This window comes from Apostichopus japonicus, chromosome 4 (genome assembly GCF_037975245.1).
Source record: "Apostichopus japonicus isolate 1M-3 chromosome 4, ASM3797524v1, whole genome shotgun sequence".
NCBI classification, from domain to species: Eukaryota; Metazoa; Echinodermata; class Holothuroidea; order Aspidochirotida; family Stichopodidae; genus Apostichopus; species Apostichopus japonicus.
Genome location: NC_092564.1, coordinates 13,785,790 through 13,807,370, shown reverse-complemented (window position 1 = coordinate 13,807,370; position 21,581 = coordinate 13,785,790). Strand labels below are relative to the sequence as shown.

General features: G+C 34.9%; 1 protein-coding gene across 1 annotated transcript; it reads left to right on the top strand.

The window, feature by feature from the left end:
- Positions 1-21,197, top strand: LOC139966518 (sperm-associated antigen 16 protein-like). The gene is made up of 15 exons (XM_071969627.1): positions 1-192; positions 1,274-1,348; positions 2,196-2,263; positions 7,212-7,336; positions 10,623-10,760; positions 11,069-11,176; positions 12,040-12,157; positions 13,583-13,798; positions 14,895-15,028; positions 16,693-16,836; positions 17,833-17,933; positions 18,029-18,113; positions 18,667-18,793; positions 19,649-19,906; positions 20,623-21,197. Exons 1-15 carry the CDS (start codon positions 141-143, stop codon positions 20,731-20,733), a joined length of 1,860 nt encoding a protein of 619 aa, XP_071825728.1. The 5' UTR covers positions 1-140; the 3' UTR covers positions 20,734-21,197.
- The last annotated feature ends 384 nt before the right edge of the window (positions 21,198-21,581 follow it).

Sequence of the window (21,581 nt, the reverse complement as noted above, 5' to 3'; positions counted from 1 at the left end):
TGTATCTTAGCAACAAGATTTTCCGACAGTCCCAGTTGGTTATCTGGCTTACAGACTACGGAACCGGTAGAAAATAACAAGAACAGCTTACTGATCAAATTATTTGTATGAATAAAGTTAGTTACAAATTTTGATCCAAAATGTCCGGAAATGCAGACATCGTAAGCGAATCTGGTGCTTATTATTTAGAACGTATCCTTTACAGTCACAAGTTCGTTTCTGATTTCACGGTTAAATCCCTTCCTATGTATAATGTAGCATGGGCCTAGTTCCACGAAACTTTGGACGTCGTTCAGGTTTTTGTTTAGAGTCTATCTGTATTGACTATTGGTCACAATTTAAATTGCTTTAATTGGCTAGTAGTTTTCGAAAGTACTCACAGCGATGCTCTAACCATTCAAATTACTCTTTGACAATGATGATTAATAAAATAGACATTATTCCTGTAATGGGTAGGCCTATGAAGTATGATTGATAGGATGGTACTGGTAACTTCATCATGATTGCTAGGCTAAGTGAATTATCTTTCAATATTTTGACCAAATGAGGTAACACTACAAGTACATAATTGAATGTCCCATTCATCAATGTAAGAAAATTATTAATCTTCTTGAATTTTATGAACATGTTTTGCATCAAACTTTGGAAGTTAATGTGGCAATGCCTATGTATTATTTCATCATTCATGGTGTGTTTTGGGGTCTTGTATACATTGTAATACCAAATTGTGACAAATTTAATTCCAGATGTTATCACAAAGTCAGATATGACTGAACTAGTGAACTTTAATACCTTGTCGTCCCTTGTTAACTTGCTTTTCTTATATCATCAGAAAATCACTAAACCATTGCATCACTGGTTTACATACTTCATATTATTCTAGAGGTGGGCAACATGTGACCCACAGGCCACATGGGACCGGGGTGAAATTTTCTGAAATCGGTGTGAAGGTTTTCAAAGCATGTACTTTAAAACAGTCTGATCTCTTGTTACCCGTATATCATACCAAATGCCTTCTTATAACTGTTGCAGTCTACAGAACAAGTTCAAACTTTTATGGTCCCACAAGGTCATTTCTGTGCTCACCCCTGCTATACTGTAGAATTTGAATGAGAACATCAACTGTCAACTTCTGTACACTTTATGAAATTATTATATAGTATGTCTCAATTCTTACCTATATTTAACACAATGCATCTTGATTGGGTTTGAATTTGATATAATTACTGGATGAAGATATTATTTTCCCTGACAAAGAAATTAAAATAAACAGGTGCAACCATCTTGGAGGATTCAGACGATGACTTTCAATATGAAGAGATACCTTTAGATGAAGACTTAGAGTCAGGTGAGAACAGTGTGACTGACACAACCAGAACAAACAGCTTTCTATGTAGATTTTGATCAAGTTTTCAATACCATAGTGAATGCCCTTAATATTATAGTTCTTAAGCCCAAGCAGGCAAGTTTCATTCAAATCATGAGGTAAAATGAAAGAAAACTTGGAATGTTCCAATTTGCTTTTACAAGTGGTTAGTTGTTTTAATATGAAGATGGTTCTGTATGGAAATGTTGAGAACTGAATAATCGATTCATAATGTTCTTTAATACTCATTAATCTTCCTTTGGTGACGAAGTGTAGGATGGTGTCTTAGTTTGATCAACCAAAATTTCACTTTGAGAGATACTTGGTAGCTTTTGTAAACTTGCTGAAAATTATAAAGTTTCTTTTGTAAATGATAGATAATACAAGGGAGAAAATTGTAAGGTGTTGAAGAATAAGCAGGTAGAAATGGTAACTTTTTATTTAGGACATTGAAAACAGAGGGCAAATAATTTGGCAGCTGCTTCAGTTAATTATGCAATTGTGCACAATATGCACTGTCTTTATATAAAACAACGGTTGTTTGGAATGATGAGGAGCAAAAGAGAAAGGGAGGAGGGGGAAGGGGTGGGAAAAGCTCCACTTATGCTTGCTTGTTGCATTATGACTGCATAATAATTTATCTGAATATGAAAGAAGAACATTTTATCCAGAGTAATAACAAATATTCACATCCATATTTACTTGTTCTATGGGATAAGTTGTATAACAGCTCCAGTCTTGATCTAATCATCTTTTCTTAGTCATAAAATCCCCAGATTGTCAGAAGTTTCTTAGTTATTTCTGCATGTTCTCTTTCATCTACTTTCAGAGGCAGATGAAGACTTGCATGCCGCAGTTCGCACCATCCAGGAGGCTCAAGAAGATGACGAAGCTGCGGTATGTAGACTATGTATAATTTTCTCTATGCATGAACCATGTAATAGAAGAGGAGGGAGGGGAAAGGGAGTTATTGTTGGTCATGCATTAGGTCTGATAAATCTGGCAAAAGCCCTCTTAAAACACCTTAATGAAAGTGCACCTTGCTCAAGTACCCAAAAGTTACCTACTATAAACTCATATCAAGAAGTATGGATGTAAATAGATTTCTTTTGTGTAATTTAGCAGATTTTGACAATTAATATTCAGACATATAATATAAGCAATTGACATGAGTAAAATTTAATGCTTAGTAATAATAATAATACTGTCAAACACTTATAAGGCGCTAATTATAAGCAAAAGTAGTCAAAAGCATCGCACCGTTTTACTGCTTTCCTTGTTTCCCCATGTCATTTTTTTTTTTTATCAAGAAATTGGGAAGTCTTTGTTTCAAACAAACAACATTAACACAAAGAAAAGTTAAGTAACTTTAAGCACAGAGCAACATAGGTTTATAGCTTTCTAGGACCAGTGGATTTACAGAATAAATTCATGTATTCTGTCATACTGGACCCCCATTAATCACTACAAAGAATAGCCTGAATTGAATTTAAACTCAACCACTGAGGTGTCATAATTAGAGCTTATGTCAACCTTGGTAATGAAACATGAATGCATTAAGGCTTGTAATAGAAGCAAGTGTGTTAGCAAAGCAATGTGAATGACAACTCTAAAGGCAGTGAGCAATTTGCAGAATATTTGAAAAATATACAAAGGTACATTGGTATGATCAATGCAGCATGTTAGGATAGGTCTTTTCTATGAGTGCTAGGGATAGACTAGGCATAGTTTGTGTTAACAACTTAGGACATTGAAATCGATGTATTGTCCATTTCTCCTACACCAGTCTAACTCAATCGTATCTTAGTCTAAACTCCTACCAATTTCCTATGGCATAACTTAATATATCTCACGCTCTCGGTCTGGGTCTTTATGGCTGACAGGCATATTGCCAAATTCAAAATTGTGATATATAATGTACGTGTCTTGGGGTTTCCCTCTCCTTATCCCTCCAGGTCCCTGTATCTTTCAATACCCCAAAGTTGCCCAAACCCCATCAATAAGAGTAATATTAAAAATCTAACTTAGTTTTGAGACAACTTTACCTCAATCCAGAGTATTGGTGTTGGTGGTTTCACTTTACAGTTTGGTTTAAACAAGTAGTATGTGTGTCCAAGCAGTTAAAAGTAGTGATAACATTTGTGTGGGGGGTTTGGGCAGTAGAAAGTTTGGTTACATAGATCTCTATGTTCCGACGTCTCTATGTTCCGACGTCTCTATGTTCCGACGTCTCTATGTTCCGACGTCTCTATGTTCCGACGTCTCTATGTTCCGACGTCTCTATGTTCCGACGTCTCTATGTTCCGACGTCTCTATGTTCCGACGTCTCTATGTTCCGAAGTCTCTATGTTCCGACGTCTCTATGTTCCGACGTCTCTATGTTCCGACGTCTCTATGTTCCGACGTCTCTATGTTCCGACAATTATTTGGACTCTTAATTTTTTTTACCCAAATTTTTTCCGACTCAATTTTTTTTGGACCAAAATTGTTGACCAACATGTTTTCGGACCAACTTTGTTCGGACCAAAATTATTTTAGACCAATATATTTTTATGACCAATATTTTTTTGGACCAAAATTTTTGACACCAACATGTTTTCGGACCAAAATTTTTTTTGACCAAAATGATTTTGGTCCCAAAATATTTGAGTACAAACAATTAAATTTCGGGTCACAAGCAATTTTCGGTCACAAGCACTATTTGGGTCATAACAAACTTTGGGCCCTTTCTTCCTGAAAAAAATTTGGTGCGTCCAAAAAATTGTTTCCCCCAAAAAGGTAGGTCAGAAAAAATGTTGGTCCAAAAAAATTGAGTCCCCCCAAAAAAAATTGGGTCCCAAAATATTTGGGGCCCAAAAAATTAAGTCCCCCAAAAAAATTTGGTTCTAAAAATGGGGGACCAAAAAGATTGAGTCTCCCAAAAAAAAATTGGGTCCGAAAAAATTTGGGTCCAAACAATTTGTCGGAACATAGAGACGTCGGAACATAGAGACGTCAGAACATAGGGATGTCACCGAAAGTTTGGAAACCTTACAAAAAATTGTCAGAACATTTTCGTTTATCTGCAAAAAGACTCCTCTTTCAAATTCGATATAAATTTGTCACATTGAGAGATAACAACATAATTGATTATTTCAGTCATTCAGTAGTAGTCACAATGTTAGGATTTTTCCTACCATATTCCTACCATTCACCTTATCATCTACTGTAATATTTTGTCTGGGGAGAGCTAAAAGTTTCAGTGAGAGAAACTGTTGTGGCTCCTTACAGTTTAAACTACACTGACCACAAAGCCCTCTTTCAAAACATATATCCAAAAATATCTGATCTATTGTTGAAAGAGTTGGCAGGTTGCCTTTCAGAAACAGATGAGGTGTAGTTAGATTCATTTTGAGGGTGACCGATTGTTGACATTGGGGCAAATTGTCTGAAATTTGGAATTCCTTTAATTTTCCATTACTTCTTTACGATCTTAATTTCTTATCAAAATTTTGTTGTGTTCCTCAAAATTTCAACTTTTTATAAGAATCTTAACTTCGTTTCCTCTTCGGTTTCCCTTTCCACTATTTTAAAATTTTCCACTACATGCTCAAAATGATAATAGTTTTATATAAAAATATCCCCTTTTGTATTAAAATTATCCCAAACTTCAACTAGTTTATTGAATATTGTCAATTTTTCTGAAATTTCCACTTTTTTTCTACATATTTGAAATTGTGACTTTTTATCAAAAAATTAATGTGTAGCATTGACATATATCACATAAGTTTGACTATTGGATGGATGAAACGATGGATGGATGAAACGAAAAATGTCAATCTTTTGATTACCGGCACTTTTTTGCTAATACAAAGGATCCAGCTATGGAGTGCATACCTGGTTAAAAAAAGGGGCCTGTAAAGAATTTAAAAAAGTATGCTTTGAGTGAATTTCAAACAAGATTACTGTTCATTGTTTACACAAAATTTTAAGAAAGACAATGTTTAGAAATATCTACTGTATAGTCTGCTGATTAATGGCGTTTATATAATATAAAAGTTTTTAACACTTGCTGATATCATTTGTGGTAAATATCAGTCAAAACTGTGGTAACATCAATAAGTCATGTGCTGGAAATGTAAATGCTTATATCCATTTTTACACTGTTTTGGACTTCACATGTTACTTAAAGGTTAATAATGCAGAAAATTAAAGTCATTTGCACACACTAGATACATTAATCGCTTTGCCAACGAAACTTTGTGTTTGAGCGGCAAACCAAGTTACCCCAATTTTCTAAAGGTGTTTGTGAATCACTGTTTTCATGATACACTAGACTACAGAAGTTTGGTGGAGTAAAATTTTAAAGTTCATCATTTCTGGCAAAATGATACTAATTAACCACTTTTTATCTGGGAAAATTCTAGTAAAAATAAATAGTGTAGGACATTTCACGTTGTACTAAACTGGTGCATGCAGCTTTAAATATGCGGCTATTTGGTCTGTGGCCCTCTAAAAATCCAAACATTCTTTTGCACCTTACCTCACCCCCCCACCACCCTCCCCCTCCCCTTGATGCATCCGTCCCCCAGGATGCTTATATCCCAATTATCATCCAAAGATATATGGTGACCCTCATGTTAGTACGTTATGAGACTACTATGTTTTACCGTTCAAAAATGTAGTCATATTGTACAGAAGGAGTGTACAAACTATAATGGTTCTATGATGAAGTATCTGCTTTGCATATTAACCTCTCTTTCATCTTGTTGCTTTATATATCAAAAGGAAGGGTATATATGCATTTATAAGAAAATTTCTTAATTTCACAGTAAATATTACAGAAACACCCAATCAAAAATTTGACCCATTATTTAGGGAGTGACCTACTTGTGTATCCTATCCACAGAGGTTTATTGGGCTTCCTGTTTAGTAGGCTTCATAGTAGGTTAACCTTTGCATTGAGAGTTCAAACTGCAGAAACCAAACCTGACTTCAAAGAGAAAACCCCAGCAAGGTTGTTTTCAAACATTTCCATGTATTGGGTTTGTTTTTGTAATGAAATCAGATATGGGAGGCAATGTTTTAATTATACTGCCAATTACACATCCTTTAAAGGGAGAATCTCTACAGCAAATGATCATTTCTATGCGACAGGTATTACATTTAAAAGTAGGAGCAAGGTAGTCTTTACTATATAATGGTTACTAAGATGTTAAAACAAAAGAAGTGTAATATAAAAGTTATGCTATTCCATCAGGAGGGTAGGGACACATGAAAAGGGGCACATAAAAAAGTCTGTGAATTTATCAAATATATGTATTGATCTGTTTGGTGTAATGAAAGAAGATAGCAGAGGCAATGGTTTCATTATCCTGTCAATTAGACATACTTTAAAGGGAGAGTCTCTAAATCAAATGTGCGGATACAACGTTTAGAAATATTGTTAATTGTGATTGAAATATGGAGATAGATGGTACTAATACAGCTCTCTCTTTATTAATTATTCTTTATATTTTCTGTTGCAATCATGGTTGATTTAGTATGCTAAATTTAATTCATTTATTACACAGCTTAATTTGATCTTACCTTGTAAAGACCATGAACAAATGGGCAAATCCTTAAAATTGACTTATGATGTAAAACAAACATAATTTGTGGTAGAAATTCTTTTGTAATTTATGGTGAAATTAATGCAAAATAGTGAATATACCAATGATCAACTCAAATATTGTCGCTTTAGTCTACTGTAGTCTTTACCATGTATTTGTTCATTTCTAATGGTAACCAACTCTCTCAATAATTAATGCACCCTGTAGGTAATGATGTAGGTAATCCTTACTACTGTTATATCTTGTTGTTGTAGCATTTGAGTGAAACCAAGTCCCTTCCTGCTGTTACACAACGACCAGAGGTGGTCGATGACTTCGTCCGTAACTTCTTGGTCAAGATGGGTATGATGCGAACTCTTGATTCTTTCCAAACCGAGTGGTAAGTGACAAATAATTTTTTGTTAAATAATTCTCTGTAATAATCTGTAGCAATTGTTTCAGGGATCTGGGGGCAGGGGAGGGGGGAGGATGGGAGGGTTCAAAGAGAGGGAAAAGGAGAGAAAAAGATAGATGAGGTTAAGGAATGAGAAGGGATGAAGGGGTTAATGGATATTTCCTTACTGAAACATAACATATATATTTTATAGGATATTTATCAATCTTAATTTTTCCTAGTATTTTCGATATTTGGAGACCATTATTTTCTTGTGAAACAGGTTAGATATAAGTTTTAATTGTAAGATGATGATGTTGAGATCTAGGACTATCTCTTGTATACATATTTGTCTGTATCTTTCTTAGACCTTTTCATAGTTACTCATGTCCTTCTACCAAACCAACATGACTAACACTCGTTTCTTGTGATATTAATAACCAACCAAGCCATCCATGACTCTCTCCAGTCCAACCATTGAGCGCCCCTAGTAACTATACTCTATTTTCTCCACAATGGGTGATACAATTTTTTAAGCAAAAACAAACATTTGTTATGTCATTTAGCTATTCCCACACACTTGTACTTCCTAGTTAACTTTACCTATATCAGTTGACAGTTGTTGGTGGGTATCAAGTGTTTATAAGAACTTCCTGTGTGGTGAGATTAAAAGGCATTATGTAGTTTGTGCATATTGTACACAGTGGTTGAGAAGAAATGTGAAAACAATAGACCCCATAGCATTTTCTCTGTGAAAGAATTTAGAATACTTACACTTCAATAGCTTTGATTAGCTCTTCTTTTTTCTCAAGGTGAAAAGAACCCATGGGAAATTCTGGAAGGTGGTTTAAATGATGATAGGTAGCAGTATCAAATGGCTGCTACAGGTGTTATCATCTTTAAAGGGATATATACATAGTAGTTATCATCTTACACTCTAAAGTCCAAATTTGTAGCATGATGTTAGATGTTTACTTGGGCTTGGGATATAAAAGAAAACAGTCATTTAACTTTTAATCTCCTCCTCCCCAGACAGTTTTTTTGTATGCTTGACTGGGGGTGAGGTGTTAGGGGGGGGGTTAGGGGGAGGTTAGTGTGTACATATTCTATGCTCTTTTTTTTTTTAAACTCTGACATCACTTACATTTCTTGTTCAGCAATTTGGCCATTATGTAGCAATGTGATCATTTTCATAAGTGATGAGAGATAAGTAAAATCATTGAGAGGATAATTGTGTATGGAGAAGTTGGTAAGGGATGGCAAATAGCACCAAATAGTTGAAATAAACCCCAATAGATGTTGAAATTAAAATGAATCTGTTTAATTTCTATTGATATATTTCCAAGAACTTTGACAGCTCAGTTTAGTAAAGCTGTGTACATTTCATTAACAATTTCATTTGAAGTACTTATTTATTGACTAATGGAAAAGAGCAATGAAATTTCTTTGCTCTTTTCCATTCTCTAAAAGTTTCCAACTTCAAATTTGGTTTACTTATTCTTCATTATTTGAACCAAACTCTGTAAGTGAAAGTGATGAACTGTATTAGCATAGAACTGTATTGTCAAATAAAATATGAGATGAATTCATAATAAGTCAAAGGCAAATATTCCTTTTAGCTGTCAGGAGCATTTTAAATGTATTACATATACTGTTTTGCCCATTAGTAATCATGGTATATCACTTTAAGATACCCCTGCTTTGAAATTAAGAGGTTGTTCTAAATCCCAGGGATTCTAGCACTCTAGGAATTCCAGAATAACAATAAGAGTTTTGAAAACAAACTAGGTTAGTAACATCTTATTCACAATTGATGGATTGATGAAGCTGTTAATTAATGACATATATCCTTGTCTCTCTAGTCCCCTGGAAAGTTTAAAAAAAGAAGGAAAAAGAAAAGAAAAGAAAAGCCCACTCTCACCATGTAAGCTGTTCACATGTATTCCAGAAAAAAAATGGATGGGTCTTACTAAACATTAGCAGTTTCTGTTGCCCATTCCTCTACTGCATGATTCTACAGTGATAGAAGGCAGAGGAATCAGACCACCCAAGTTTGGTTTAAGTAATGAGAAAATAAAATGAAAGGGGAAAAATGGAAAGGATGGAAACATGCTTCTGGAGGGTAGGTGGGGGTGGGGTCAGTCCCCAATAAAATCAAGGTTGCTCAAGGCACCCTGCCCTCACCTGACAGAATATTACAAAGCCTTTCTAAGCCTTTGAAGTACATGTGAATTATATAACAATTAAAACCTAAGCAGTTGTGAATTCATTGATTCAGAAGTTACAAAGTATACCACTTTGTTGGATATAAGCACCTTCCATTTTTACAAATTTTCTCAATTAGGAATGGACACCACCATCACTTAAACACCTCCCAAGAAAATCTATACCCCTACCCATATACCAAAAATGGTGGTTGCGCCCTTACCTCTTCACCCCAAATCTTTCACGGCCTTCCCCCTCTAACCTTGTTTTATTAATACTTAGTTTGTCTTTCAAACAGTAGAGTTTGCTCAGTATCTTTTTACTACTATTTGATTCCAGAATCTGGTAACAATGTAGTCTGTTAATGAACTTTGCTGGTGAAGTTCTTGTTTCTTCTAAAACAGTGACAAAAAATGTCTACTATTCTTGTGAAAAGTTCAGGTGTACATTTCTCCTGTGAGTAATGTGAAAAATTAGTTGGGAAATGAAACTGTTTACGATCATATCATGAATAATAAATTCTGTTTATTAAACATTTATTTGGTGCTAATTAGGTGCCCTAGTTTGATAAATGGCTATCTTTGTTCATGTGCCATTGTACCTACAAGAATACTGGTTAGTGCACAATAAGACCTACTTGTAAGTGATGTTTTACCAAATCATGATATACCTTTCATTGACACTATTTTGGATTATGCACTGAATTTCTTGAAGTGGCAAGAAATAAAAATTATCCAAAAATAGACATCTACTTTTCTGTCACTGGAATATTAATTTCATATCAATTACAGTTTCAGTGTTTCATTGTATTTACTACATTCCATTTTTATTTAAGAGAGGAGTGAAGTAAAGCCCCCAAACCTTACTGGTTTGGGTATTTAAGAATGATGATACTCATGTTTTTACAGTCCTCAGATAGGTCTTATCATCATCCTTAAAAACTTTTCCTTAAATTGTACCAATATCATGCCAGTTTCATATTACTCTTGTGTAAGTTATGAAGAAAGTATCATGCAATTTTGATTGTATTTTGAAATAGAAAGGAACTTAGTGTCAAGAATGCAAGCCATATATTTATCTTTTGTAGGTATGAACTTCAGGAGAGAGGAGAGCTAAACAGGGAAGACGTCACCACAGTACCTGATGTATATACCAGGAACCAACAACTAGACAGCGTAGTCAAAACCATGAGGAGTGATTTGCAAAAATTCAAAAATGCAGCAAAGTATGTTGGGATGGCAAATAATTGTTCTCACATTCATCAAATATACACTATATTTAAATCATCTCCTTGGCTTTCTATATGTTCGAAGGCGGGGGGGGGGAGCAGTGTGGGGGGAGAGATGGGTTGAGTGGGGCAGTGTGGGGGGAGGAAGAGATGGGTTGGGTAAAGATATGTAGGAATCGGATAGGTTCAATGGGATGAGAGGAGGATTTTCTGATTATGATCATTTCTAATGTAGCATTATATAATCGTTACATAAAATTTCACAATGTTAAAATATGACACTAAATCCATTTCTCTGTTTTCAGTAAAGCCAAGGACACTTATGTGAAGCTTCGCAAAGAACGGGACTTTCATCGTATGCACCACAAACGGGTTGTGCAGGAGAAAAACAAGCTGATTGAAGATATCAAAAGGTAATAGCTTCAAATTTTAACTTCCAACTGAGAAGGACACATTTGTAAGAGGCTGGAACATATGTGTGCAGTTTTAGTAGCATTTAAAACTGAGATTTATGAATCAGTGCAATGCCTGGGAAGGTGGAAGATGATCCTATACCCTTAATCTTGGAGGGAGTGAAGACTCACACACAAAGAAAGGTCCGATGCCAGTAATCTGACCTAGTTTCGAATGAGGTGTAACAGAAGTGTTAGACACCACCACCGATCCCAGAAAATACACACACACACACAGCTTGCTACTGTCTGTAATTAGACACTAGTGTACAGTCAATACATACAGTTCCGGTCAATACCCACAACACAGTGTTCCAAACAGCGATGGACATCTCAGGTCCAGATAAAAAATAACAAGGTATCACATTTCATTACTGTCTGCATTTTGTAGCTCAACAAGAAAAAAACTTGCAAGCAACAGAAAGTTAACTTTTTTTATGGAAAAAAAAGGAAAAAAAAAAGAAAACTTTTTGGGGCGAGTTTTCAATGCCTTTAATAACCAAGAGAGTAGGATTCAATGTTACTAAAAAGGGTGTGCAAAAATAGTAGTATCAAACTATGTATTATGTGTTTCAATAATAGCAGAAGCTATGCAAAGAATCATCAGGCAAGTCATCACAGTATGTTAATATTCTTCCAATATGTGACCATAGAGCTCAAATTTTACATGACACAGCATTATTTGAGATATTTAACTCAAAAATCTACGGCTGTCTCTCATTTTCCTGCAGAGGTTCAAGTTCAAAGTTCAAAGCCATGTGCAAATAGTTTTGGAATTAATACAGATGATTTTTAAGTTTTCTAAAAATATTTATCCTATGAAGGCTGAAGAGACACTATGCCTCCTACGAACCAACCCTGACCCAGCTGAAGCAAAAGTATGAATCTGCCATGAAGGAGAAGATGTTGTCTAAGCTAGAGAGAGATAGAGCTGTAAACCAAGTAAGTCATCTCTCTCACTTGTCATCAGACTCATGGGTGAGTCTGTACTCATTGTAGTAATCCAGCATAGCTGACTGTGCTTCTACTCATCCTCATGGATTTGTACTGTTTGTCATGTTATTTTTGAATCTATTACGGATACTAGTGCAAGTACTAGCACATGCACCTATAGCCTTGTACTCATACTTTGTACTCAAATTTATACTCCATCCAATGTGAAGTGTGTACTCATTCTCATGCTGTTGTACTACAAGCCTACTTGTCATTTCACCAAAGATGAACAACTTGCATTGAATACTGCCATGTGGTATCAAATTACACAGTTAAACGGGAATTAAAGGGGATTAGAAGATAAATAAACACAAAAGATAGAAAGAAGAAAGAAAGATGAAAGAAGCCATAAAATTCAAATGGTTTCAAATAATTAAATAAAAGTATAAAATTACGTTAAATCACTTCACACTACAAAAAGAATCCCCTTAAACCCCCTCCCCTGCTTCAGTTATCTGAGGAGATTGTCATATGTTGTCTTATCTTAAAACTGTACTTTCATTGGTTATGTTGAGCAAGCAATTATTCACGCATAATTGGATAGCCCTGAATCTAAGGAAGAAATTTTACTTTAATCACAATCATTTCGCTTTTCCTCATTTAGCATTTCCATCCATTAACTGTTTACTGCTGTGTTGACAAATCTTGTGTCCTACAGAATAATGTAATAGTATAGCATTGGTAATGTTTACGCCTTCTATTATCCTTCCAAATATGATTTTTGTGGTGTTTCTATGTATCCATGGGCCTTATATTTCTTTTATTGCTCTAGTTTAGTAATATTATGGTACTGTGGCAATTTCAAGTGTGAAATACATCTTTAATAATGAACAGGACCTTTACAGAACTTGGACATTTCCTCCTCCATTTATTTTTCTCTCCTCACCACACCTTCAAGTGTAAAATCAATCTCACACCAAACCTCCTTTTATCTTTATTTAATGTGATACTGTAAGCTGATAGATTGTTCAGTTTTCATTGGTTTCACTTCTATCATTGTCCAGTCTGGATACGTAGAACCAAGTTAAACTGACTGCCCTAATACAAAAAACCTGACTAACAATGAATCCTATATAATAATCTTGAACCGTGGAAAGTGTGATTCATTATACCTGTCACTGAGGGCTGGTAATAGTACTATCCCAAACAGTCAAATTTTATTGAAATTCCATTCATTTTTGACTGTTCACTTCCACAACTGCACTTCAAATCATGTCAATAACTTTTCCCTCAAGAGCAATGTCAGAACCAAACCAAGCATTGAAACTGCCTCTTGACATAGTTCATAGATAAATGAACTGTTTTGTGCTTGCTGTGGTGACCAGATTAGTAATAGTAGCTAAATGGGTGTCTTTTTTTCTGCTTTTGATTTAGGTAGCAGGTCTGCAGGCTACCCTCAGAAACTTGGAAACTGCGACCATGTTTAACTCGCAGAACATGACCAGGGAGGAGCGTCGTTTAATGTATGCGTCAGGAGAAGGGCCCACACAGTCGGCTGTGAAAACGGCAAAAGAAGGCAGTTCTCGTCGTTATGAAGTTGACCCTAGCAACCTTGATGTCACTAACCAAGAACTACCCAGACATCCCAAAGTGAGTTGCCAACCTACATATATGTATGCTAATTCCTTTCGTATATTTATCTTTTTTCTGTTTAAAACTAGAGGGGTTTTTAACATATTTTTTGTAGCATGGGCAGATTATAATATTATTGGCACCAAATTGTAAACAGATACACCAAGAAATGATTACATAGTGTCTGAAAAGTCAAGAGAGTAATTTAACTAGGGGAATAAATGGGGACATGGAATTTATCAAAATTGAGAGTTTGGATGGTTTTGTGTCATATTTGAACCAATTTAGCTTCCAAGGTGTGGCGCAATGAATTAAGCTTAGCCAACCCACAGGTCTTTTACCCTAACATCTGGTATTAGTGAGTGGTTAGTATAAAATGAACCCTGCTTTGACAAAGTCTATTACCAGACACTTCAGTTCCACATGCTAACTGAATTGAACTTTTACTGTGTAGTGTGGAAGAGAAAAGTTGGTCAGTTATGGTGAGTGTAAGTTATGGAACAAAAGTAAATTCTGCTCTTAATATCTGGTGCAATTTAATCAACCTGCATAACTATTCTGTCCATTCCATAGCCCTCATATTAACAAATAATACTTTCCCCTACTAAATCTACTTGCAGACAGATACAACAAAAACATGAATGTCTGAAAAGAGGATTGCCATGCAATGTTTTTAATTCACTGAAAGTAGTGATGACATATGAAGCTGCTTCTCACAGATCATATAGACTGTAACATAAACTGACATTGAATGTAGTTGAGTGTGTGTTAAAGAGACAGCTATTTAACAAGGGAGACATTAAATGGTCACCTGGGTGACCTGGCATATTTATTACTTAATAACATTTATCACACTCCTTTTTTGGAGGTTAGTATCGTTTGCTGAGAGATTCCTTTTTTTTTTTTTCTTTTTTTTTTTAGAACACAGGCATTTGTCATTTCCATTCATAATTTTTCAAACCAGGTGAGCTTCTAGTGTGTTTGCTGTTAAAATATTATACAACAGAATAATAGTGTTGACAAAACATGATCATTTCAAGAAAATAGAAGTACAACAATGTGTCGTGAACATATTAACAAGTATTGAGAGTCATATATATGTCTTGCTTCATAGGATTCTGATTTCCCAATCGATACCCGGGTCAACCCTGACCTGGCAGATGTCAAAGGACCTTCCTCGCACCTTACCAGGACTGGCGGTTTCCGGCTCACCCACACCATACAGGCGCATACATTAGCTGTTAGTAGGTAGGTTATATCTTACTTAAGTTACATGGAATTAAAAATTCACCCACACCATACAGGCGCATACATTAGCTGTTAGTAGGTAGGTAATATCTTACTTAAGTTACATGGAATTGAAAATTCTTCTTGGGCTTTTTTTAGGAGACTAGAACAATAAATTTAGTTTGATGTGTGTGTGTTTTGAGATGGTAATCCCCAAATTAGCAAATTATGAAGAAACTTATGACACCACAATTAACAAATTTCTACTCCTTAGTGCAGTCACATGATGGATGCATTTTCTTTAACCTCACAAGAAATAAATTTCAGCAGTGTGATGTTTTTTTTAAAGTTTTAATTGTAGCATTCCTTCTCTTTACCTACTCTTTATTAAGTACTGGATCAACCTACTTCTGTATTCATATTGAAATAAGATCCATTTTGATAATCTCCTTTAAAACACCACAGCCATTCAGGGTTGAAAACTTTGAAAAACTGAGGGCGATATCACAGAACACTGAATCAAAATGGCATCAGTTAGAGTTGGGATTTGTTAAAAGTTTTGTCTCCATTTAACACTACTCTCTCAAGTGGTAATTGTAAAGATTCACATTTTTGTAACAACACATTATCATATGACTGTCGTCTTGATTGATCTTCTCTTAAGTGCTAAAACACAAGTAAAACACAGCTAAACACAAATTAATACATAAGCTAGCAAGTTAAACAATGGGTCACTCATGCACAAACATCAACAAATGTGTTAGCCTTGTGCAAATGTACTTTTAGTAATTTTAGCACACAGAAATTTGAGGCCAATACACTGATGACCTTTAATAAAAGGGATAGTCTGTCAGCCCACAATATAACACTGATATGGAATACAAAAATATTCCACATTGTCTCTTACACCAGATATGAGTGTTTGAATGCTAAATGTTTTTACCAGATGAAGCATTCCTTACTCCGGGCACTAGATCAAAAACTCTGTGAAATCATCACATCACTGTATATGTTTCTCAAAGCTTCATTTTCCTATTTATGAAATCATTAACTCATAACTCATAACTCAAAATTCATAAAATTTTAACACCGAAAATACTCCAAAGATACAAAATTCTTTAACATATTAAAGGATGTGGTTTTGACTTTGACCTACTTATGCGAAGAATTTCCACACAATTTAGTTAAATAATGAATAACCAGAATATCATTTGAAAGACAAGACTACACTAAGTATTATTTATACCCATCGATCCCCTCTGAAGTACTCTGTCTGTCTAAATGGTAGAATTGGCTCAAAGGAGTTCATTGAAAAACACAGTATTGGAATGATTTGCGATATGTTCTCACCTGGTTTTACTTTCAGGATATTTTTATTGTTTTCTTACCTGAAAAAGATCTTATTCGATTGATTGATAGAAGCTGGTAAGAGTGTTATCATAGCTTTAACATGTTTTCTAAGTGATGCTCCTTGAATTATGAAGTATGATGTTAAATTAGTTAACTAAGACCAGTCACCATGGTACAACATCATGGTTGAATACTTAAATCATTATCACTGATATAAAATAAAAACTAAATTTAAAGTTGCCTAATTTTAATTTTCTTTACAAACATTTAATGTTTTATTGTAAACATTTTTCTGATAACTTTGTATCATGTTTTTCTCTATTTTGTCGTCACAGTGTGGCCTTGCACCCAAAGAAGCAAATTCTTGCAACCACAAGTGATGATCAGACCTGGAAAATGTGGTCGATACCAAATGGTGACATCATCATGACTGGAGAGGGACACACTGACTGGGTGGCAGACTGTGATTTCAGACCTGAGTGAGTTTGAACCATGGCTAAATTTATGAACATCCACTACTTGATAATAAAGCTAATAGCTCCCTTATACACTGGAGTAAGACCAGAAAGTCTCCACATGACTGCCATTGACTGTCCTGACAAATTAAAGGTGGGGTGGGGGTGGATGAGGAGAGCAACAACCTCTAAGTCCATTAGATGGCACAGGGAGAATATGGGATGAAGAATAAGGTGTTCTCATTTCCATAAAATAACAGCATAATTTCACAGCCAAACCTTACTTTCAATGGCCCCCCTGATCATTGACACCCCTTTAAAGTGTACTGTGGTGAAAGTGACATGGCAGTGATCTACTAGGCAGAGCTCTGGGTAAACTTAAAGGTTTGTGTCAATCTGACCAAAGCATGTACTATTTGCACACAGTGGAATAATCCCTAGTCTAATCAAGTGATCCATAGATATTTAAGTCACTGGGATATTCCTAATGAACCAGTTATTGTTTAATCAAGTAACCACTTTTTGTCTAATGAATAAATGTTGTGACTTTTGCTTCCTTTACAAACCTCCATGGCAAAGATACTGCCCATTTTCACCACTGCTTGTGTCATTTTGGTGGACTACAGACTAAGCAGATTATGTTTTCAAGTACCTTATATTTCCTGTAAAGGGGAAAGGTGGTCTCCCATATAAAGTCAAATTCAGTGCAAAGCGTAACTATATAGGGGCTATTTACTTCTCTCAGGATTATTGAATCCCACTTACAGATCACTAGTCAGGTGTGAGACATTTAAATTCCTTTTCTGAATCTAGAGAATATTTTACTATTAATATTGCTCCAGAAAAGCTGTCAAACTACTTCTTATACATGCTGTAATTCTTTGTAATAATCAGCTTTCTCATTTCACCCCCCCTCTCTTAGCCAACCCCCATTCTTCCCATGATAATGTGTAGTACTTTGGAACCTCACCCTAATAGCATGTAGTGTTTTGGACCTTTGATATATTTTTTGTTTTACAGTGGTGCACAGCTGGTGACAGGAAGTGGTGATTCTACAGTCAAAATCTGGGACTTCTCCAAGGCTGAATGTGTACATACCTTTACTGATCATCAACATGCAGGTATATATAGATTTTATTATATATCATATCATTCATATATAATGCACAGTTATGCCCAATATATATTTATTACTCTCTCCTTTTTCTCCTGACAGTTTGGGGATGTAGTTGGCACACATGTGGTGACTTTGTTGCTAGTTGTTCCATGGACAATACATCCAAGATATGGGACTTAAACAGGTATTTTCATTTTAAACTCCTCTGTGTTTATTTGTTCTTATTTCTAAAGTGGTCTTGAGTTAAACACCATATACTGAGGAAAGCTTGTCTCTGAATGGGAGGATTGATGATGGATCATGTAGTGTTCCATGTTTACATATTATATCCTGTTTTCATGTGTGTAGTTGTATATGCATGGGGGTCAAGGGATATAAATTATTGGTGTCCTTCTGATGCTGAAGTGTTTTATCATTGTGCTTGAAAAGAGTAAAGTAGTCTGTAGAAGGGTTATCCACTCCATAATGAAGTGTATGCTCTGCTCAAAACATCTTGATTGCCTTGTCACTTCATTAAATAGAAGTTACAATAAGTACTTGGAACAAGCCTTACCTATTCACATTGTGACAGGCACTAAAACTGTCCACCCCTAATTAAGACCTATATGTGTATATGAACACATATGTGCTTAATGAGAATGTACACCTATAGGTGTGTACATTCTCTTTGCCTTAATTAAAGCAACACCTATGACAAATTGTTTTTAATGTTGATTTGTTTTGTTTCAATAATCCAGCCTGAGGTGTCGTGTCACTCTGAGGGGTCATGCAGATTCTGTTAATTCCATCCACTTCTTACCTTACTCTAACACGATACTGACCAGTTCAGCGGATAAAACTGTATCTTTGTGGGATGCTAGAACGGTAGGTCACTCAGCAACTACAAGGTTCCTTACAATAAACTCATAATAAAAGTAAATAACTTCCAAATAAATTTAAATATTTAAAAAAGCCAAAAAGCAATAAAAATGTAGATATCGAGGTCTCAGGAAAGCTGATGTCTGAAAACCTTTATAATCTTCATACTTTGTAATACCTCTTTTGTACTTAAAGGATCAGGTAACATTGAAACTAAAGCTTATAGACAGTACTAAATGTTTATCCTTATAGATGTGTTAAATTAAAATTTATTTTATTTTTTCCCTTTTCACATATTTCTTGTGTCTGTTACTTTTGTTCTTATACATAAAGGGTCATCAGTGAAAGTACCCTAACTCAGCTTGTTTAATAATTGCTGACATTTTTCAAAAGTACTTCCCAGTAGGTCCTCTCCCCTTAAATCATTCTCAGAGATGGAGGTGTGTGAATCTGTGAGAAGGATACATTAGACAGACAAGGAAACTTCAATGAGAGTGGCAACAAAATAGCTGTTGAACTTTGATCATGATGAGTGAACATTAATTGATTATTTTCTGTCATATTTAGTTATGGGTGGATTGGAACATCTCCAAATGTGTATATAAATGCTCATTAAGGTTTGCATGGCAGGAAATAAATATGTATGTGTGTTGTTATTTTGTTGCTTGAATAACTAATGGTGTTCCGATTTTAAGCATTTTTAATCGGGTGAACTGCATTTCTACGTCATCTGGATACGTGATTTGCTCAATTTGAAGGTGTATATTAGTAATAAATTATTAAGTGGTAATTTTACTAGGAGATGAATAAAAGACTGAAAGTGATCTATTTTTTTTTACATTCTCTTTAATTTATATATAGGGTCTTTGTGGACAGACATTCTATGGTCACATTCACTCCGTCAACCATGCAGCATTTAATCTTAAAGGAGACGTCGTTGCGTCTTGTGATTCTTACGGAGTGGTCAAGCTGTGGGATAACCGCACATGTGCAGCAATAAGCTCTGTTGAAATTGGCCCCCATCCTACCAACCGTGTGGCATTTGATAGTTCAGGAACAGTTCTGTCCATTGCCAGCAATGATGGGACAGTTAAGATACTGGATCTTGGCAGTGGCCAGGTGAGTTGTTGTAACAACTTCTAAAAGGTCCATAGAGAGAAGCTGACCAGATCCTTCAGCCTGGGGGAAGGGGTATAGGATAGGGACAAGAAAAACAACATGTATAATGGTCATATCTGTTCTCTAGTTTGTTGACTGCCAAAGCTCTTCCCTCCCCTAATTTATTTTGATAATAAACAGTCAAGTTGAGAGAAAGGATTTAGATTAGTCACTTCATTGTAAATATTGTCACACATGGAAACACACCTTTTTGTTATAATAAAAGCTTCAAATTGTTACTTTCTATTTTGGCAGTTTTAATTTACGAGGATAAAATAGCATTGCGTGTTATTATTGGTAAATTTTGATAGATTTAAATACAGAGGTCTTTTTAATCTGAATAGTCAATTTTCAAAGAGAGAAAAAAATTTAAACTAACTGAATTATGAGAATACAAGAAAAACAGACCATAGGAAAGTTTACAAATTTGGGGTTTTCAAATGTGAAAGTACTCTTCATTTGTTGAAATTTAGTAGAACAACTACAGTGCTCTTTTGGGTGTTAAATACTTCATGGGTTTTGTTACAAGTACCTAAAATTAGCAACCAAATGCAAACAGCTGGTTTCATACTACTGAAGTTTTAATAGATTTACAAAAATTTTACATGTAGTATTTATCACATGATATCTTTGATGCAGATTCTGTTGTTGTAATTTTGTTGTTTTTGTTCTTTCAGATTACCATTCTGGATGGTCACGAAGATTCAGTTCAGGCAGTTCTGTTTGATAAGGCTGGTGATTTCTTAGTTTCCGGAAGCAGTGACAACACAGTCCGTATTTGGTCGTAAAATCTGCTTTTAACAAAATTGACTCTTATTTGTTGTTCATATTTTACTTCCATTGTACATGAAATTTACTAAAAAAAAATATACATTAATAAGTTGCTATTTTGAACTGCAGAAATGTTTTTTCATTGAAAGATTTACAGATTGCTTTGGTACTAAGGTTATGTTTAGTTCTTTAAAAGATTTATCCTAAGGAAAGTAGTTGGATAGTTGTTAATACTTGTTAAAATTAAATTAATTATGACAGCAGGCAGAAAGTCAGGGTAAAACTCTAGCAGAGAGGATTGGTTACAAAGAATAAATTAGGAAGTTGGTTAGTAAAGGGTATACACTCTTTCTTGTAAGCTAAAAGAAAGTTTGATCTTCTAAAACAATAGTTGAAACGATAGTTGTTTTTCGAAGACACAAATGGCATGATTGTAAAGTTATTCTTTTGTTTCATTTGAAGCAGCAGTGTAAAAAATAGTAATAATTAAACAAAAATAATACAAACAAAATAAGTGGCTACTGTTTAACTTCTGAGAAAATTTGATCTGATATACAGTATTATATCAAGTAGATATATGAGCAGCCCACGGAATATGGGGCAAAAATTTGCACTGAAATATATTTTGAAGTTTAAACACTTTTACTTGGAGTGGAAGGAAGGGGTAGGCAGACAGGGGCAAATATGTGGGACAATGTCAACTTATATATATGTATATATATATATATATATATGATTATCTCAATAAATGTGTTGAGGTGTAGCTTCCCAATAATACCCCCTTGAGGCATCTACCTCTGTCTTTCCTTCTGTGTCCTATTATGATTGGCTTATGATACAATGTATGCAAGTTGGATTTTAATTT

Excerpts from the sequence above, each read along its gene's own strand:
- LOC139966518 (XM_071969627.1), top strand. The coding sequence starts at position 141 with ATGTCCGGAAATGCAGACATCGTAAGCGAATCTGGTGCTTATTATTTA. Across the intron at positions 18,794-19,648 it reads CTTTGTGGGATGCTAGAACG|GGTCTTTGTGGACAGACATT; the intron begins GTAGGTCACTCA and ends ATTTATATATAG. Across the intron at positions 19,907-20,622 it reads TGGATCTTGGCAGTGGCCAG|ATTACCATTCTGGATGGTCA; the intron begins GTGAGTTGTTGT and ends TTGTTCTTTCAG.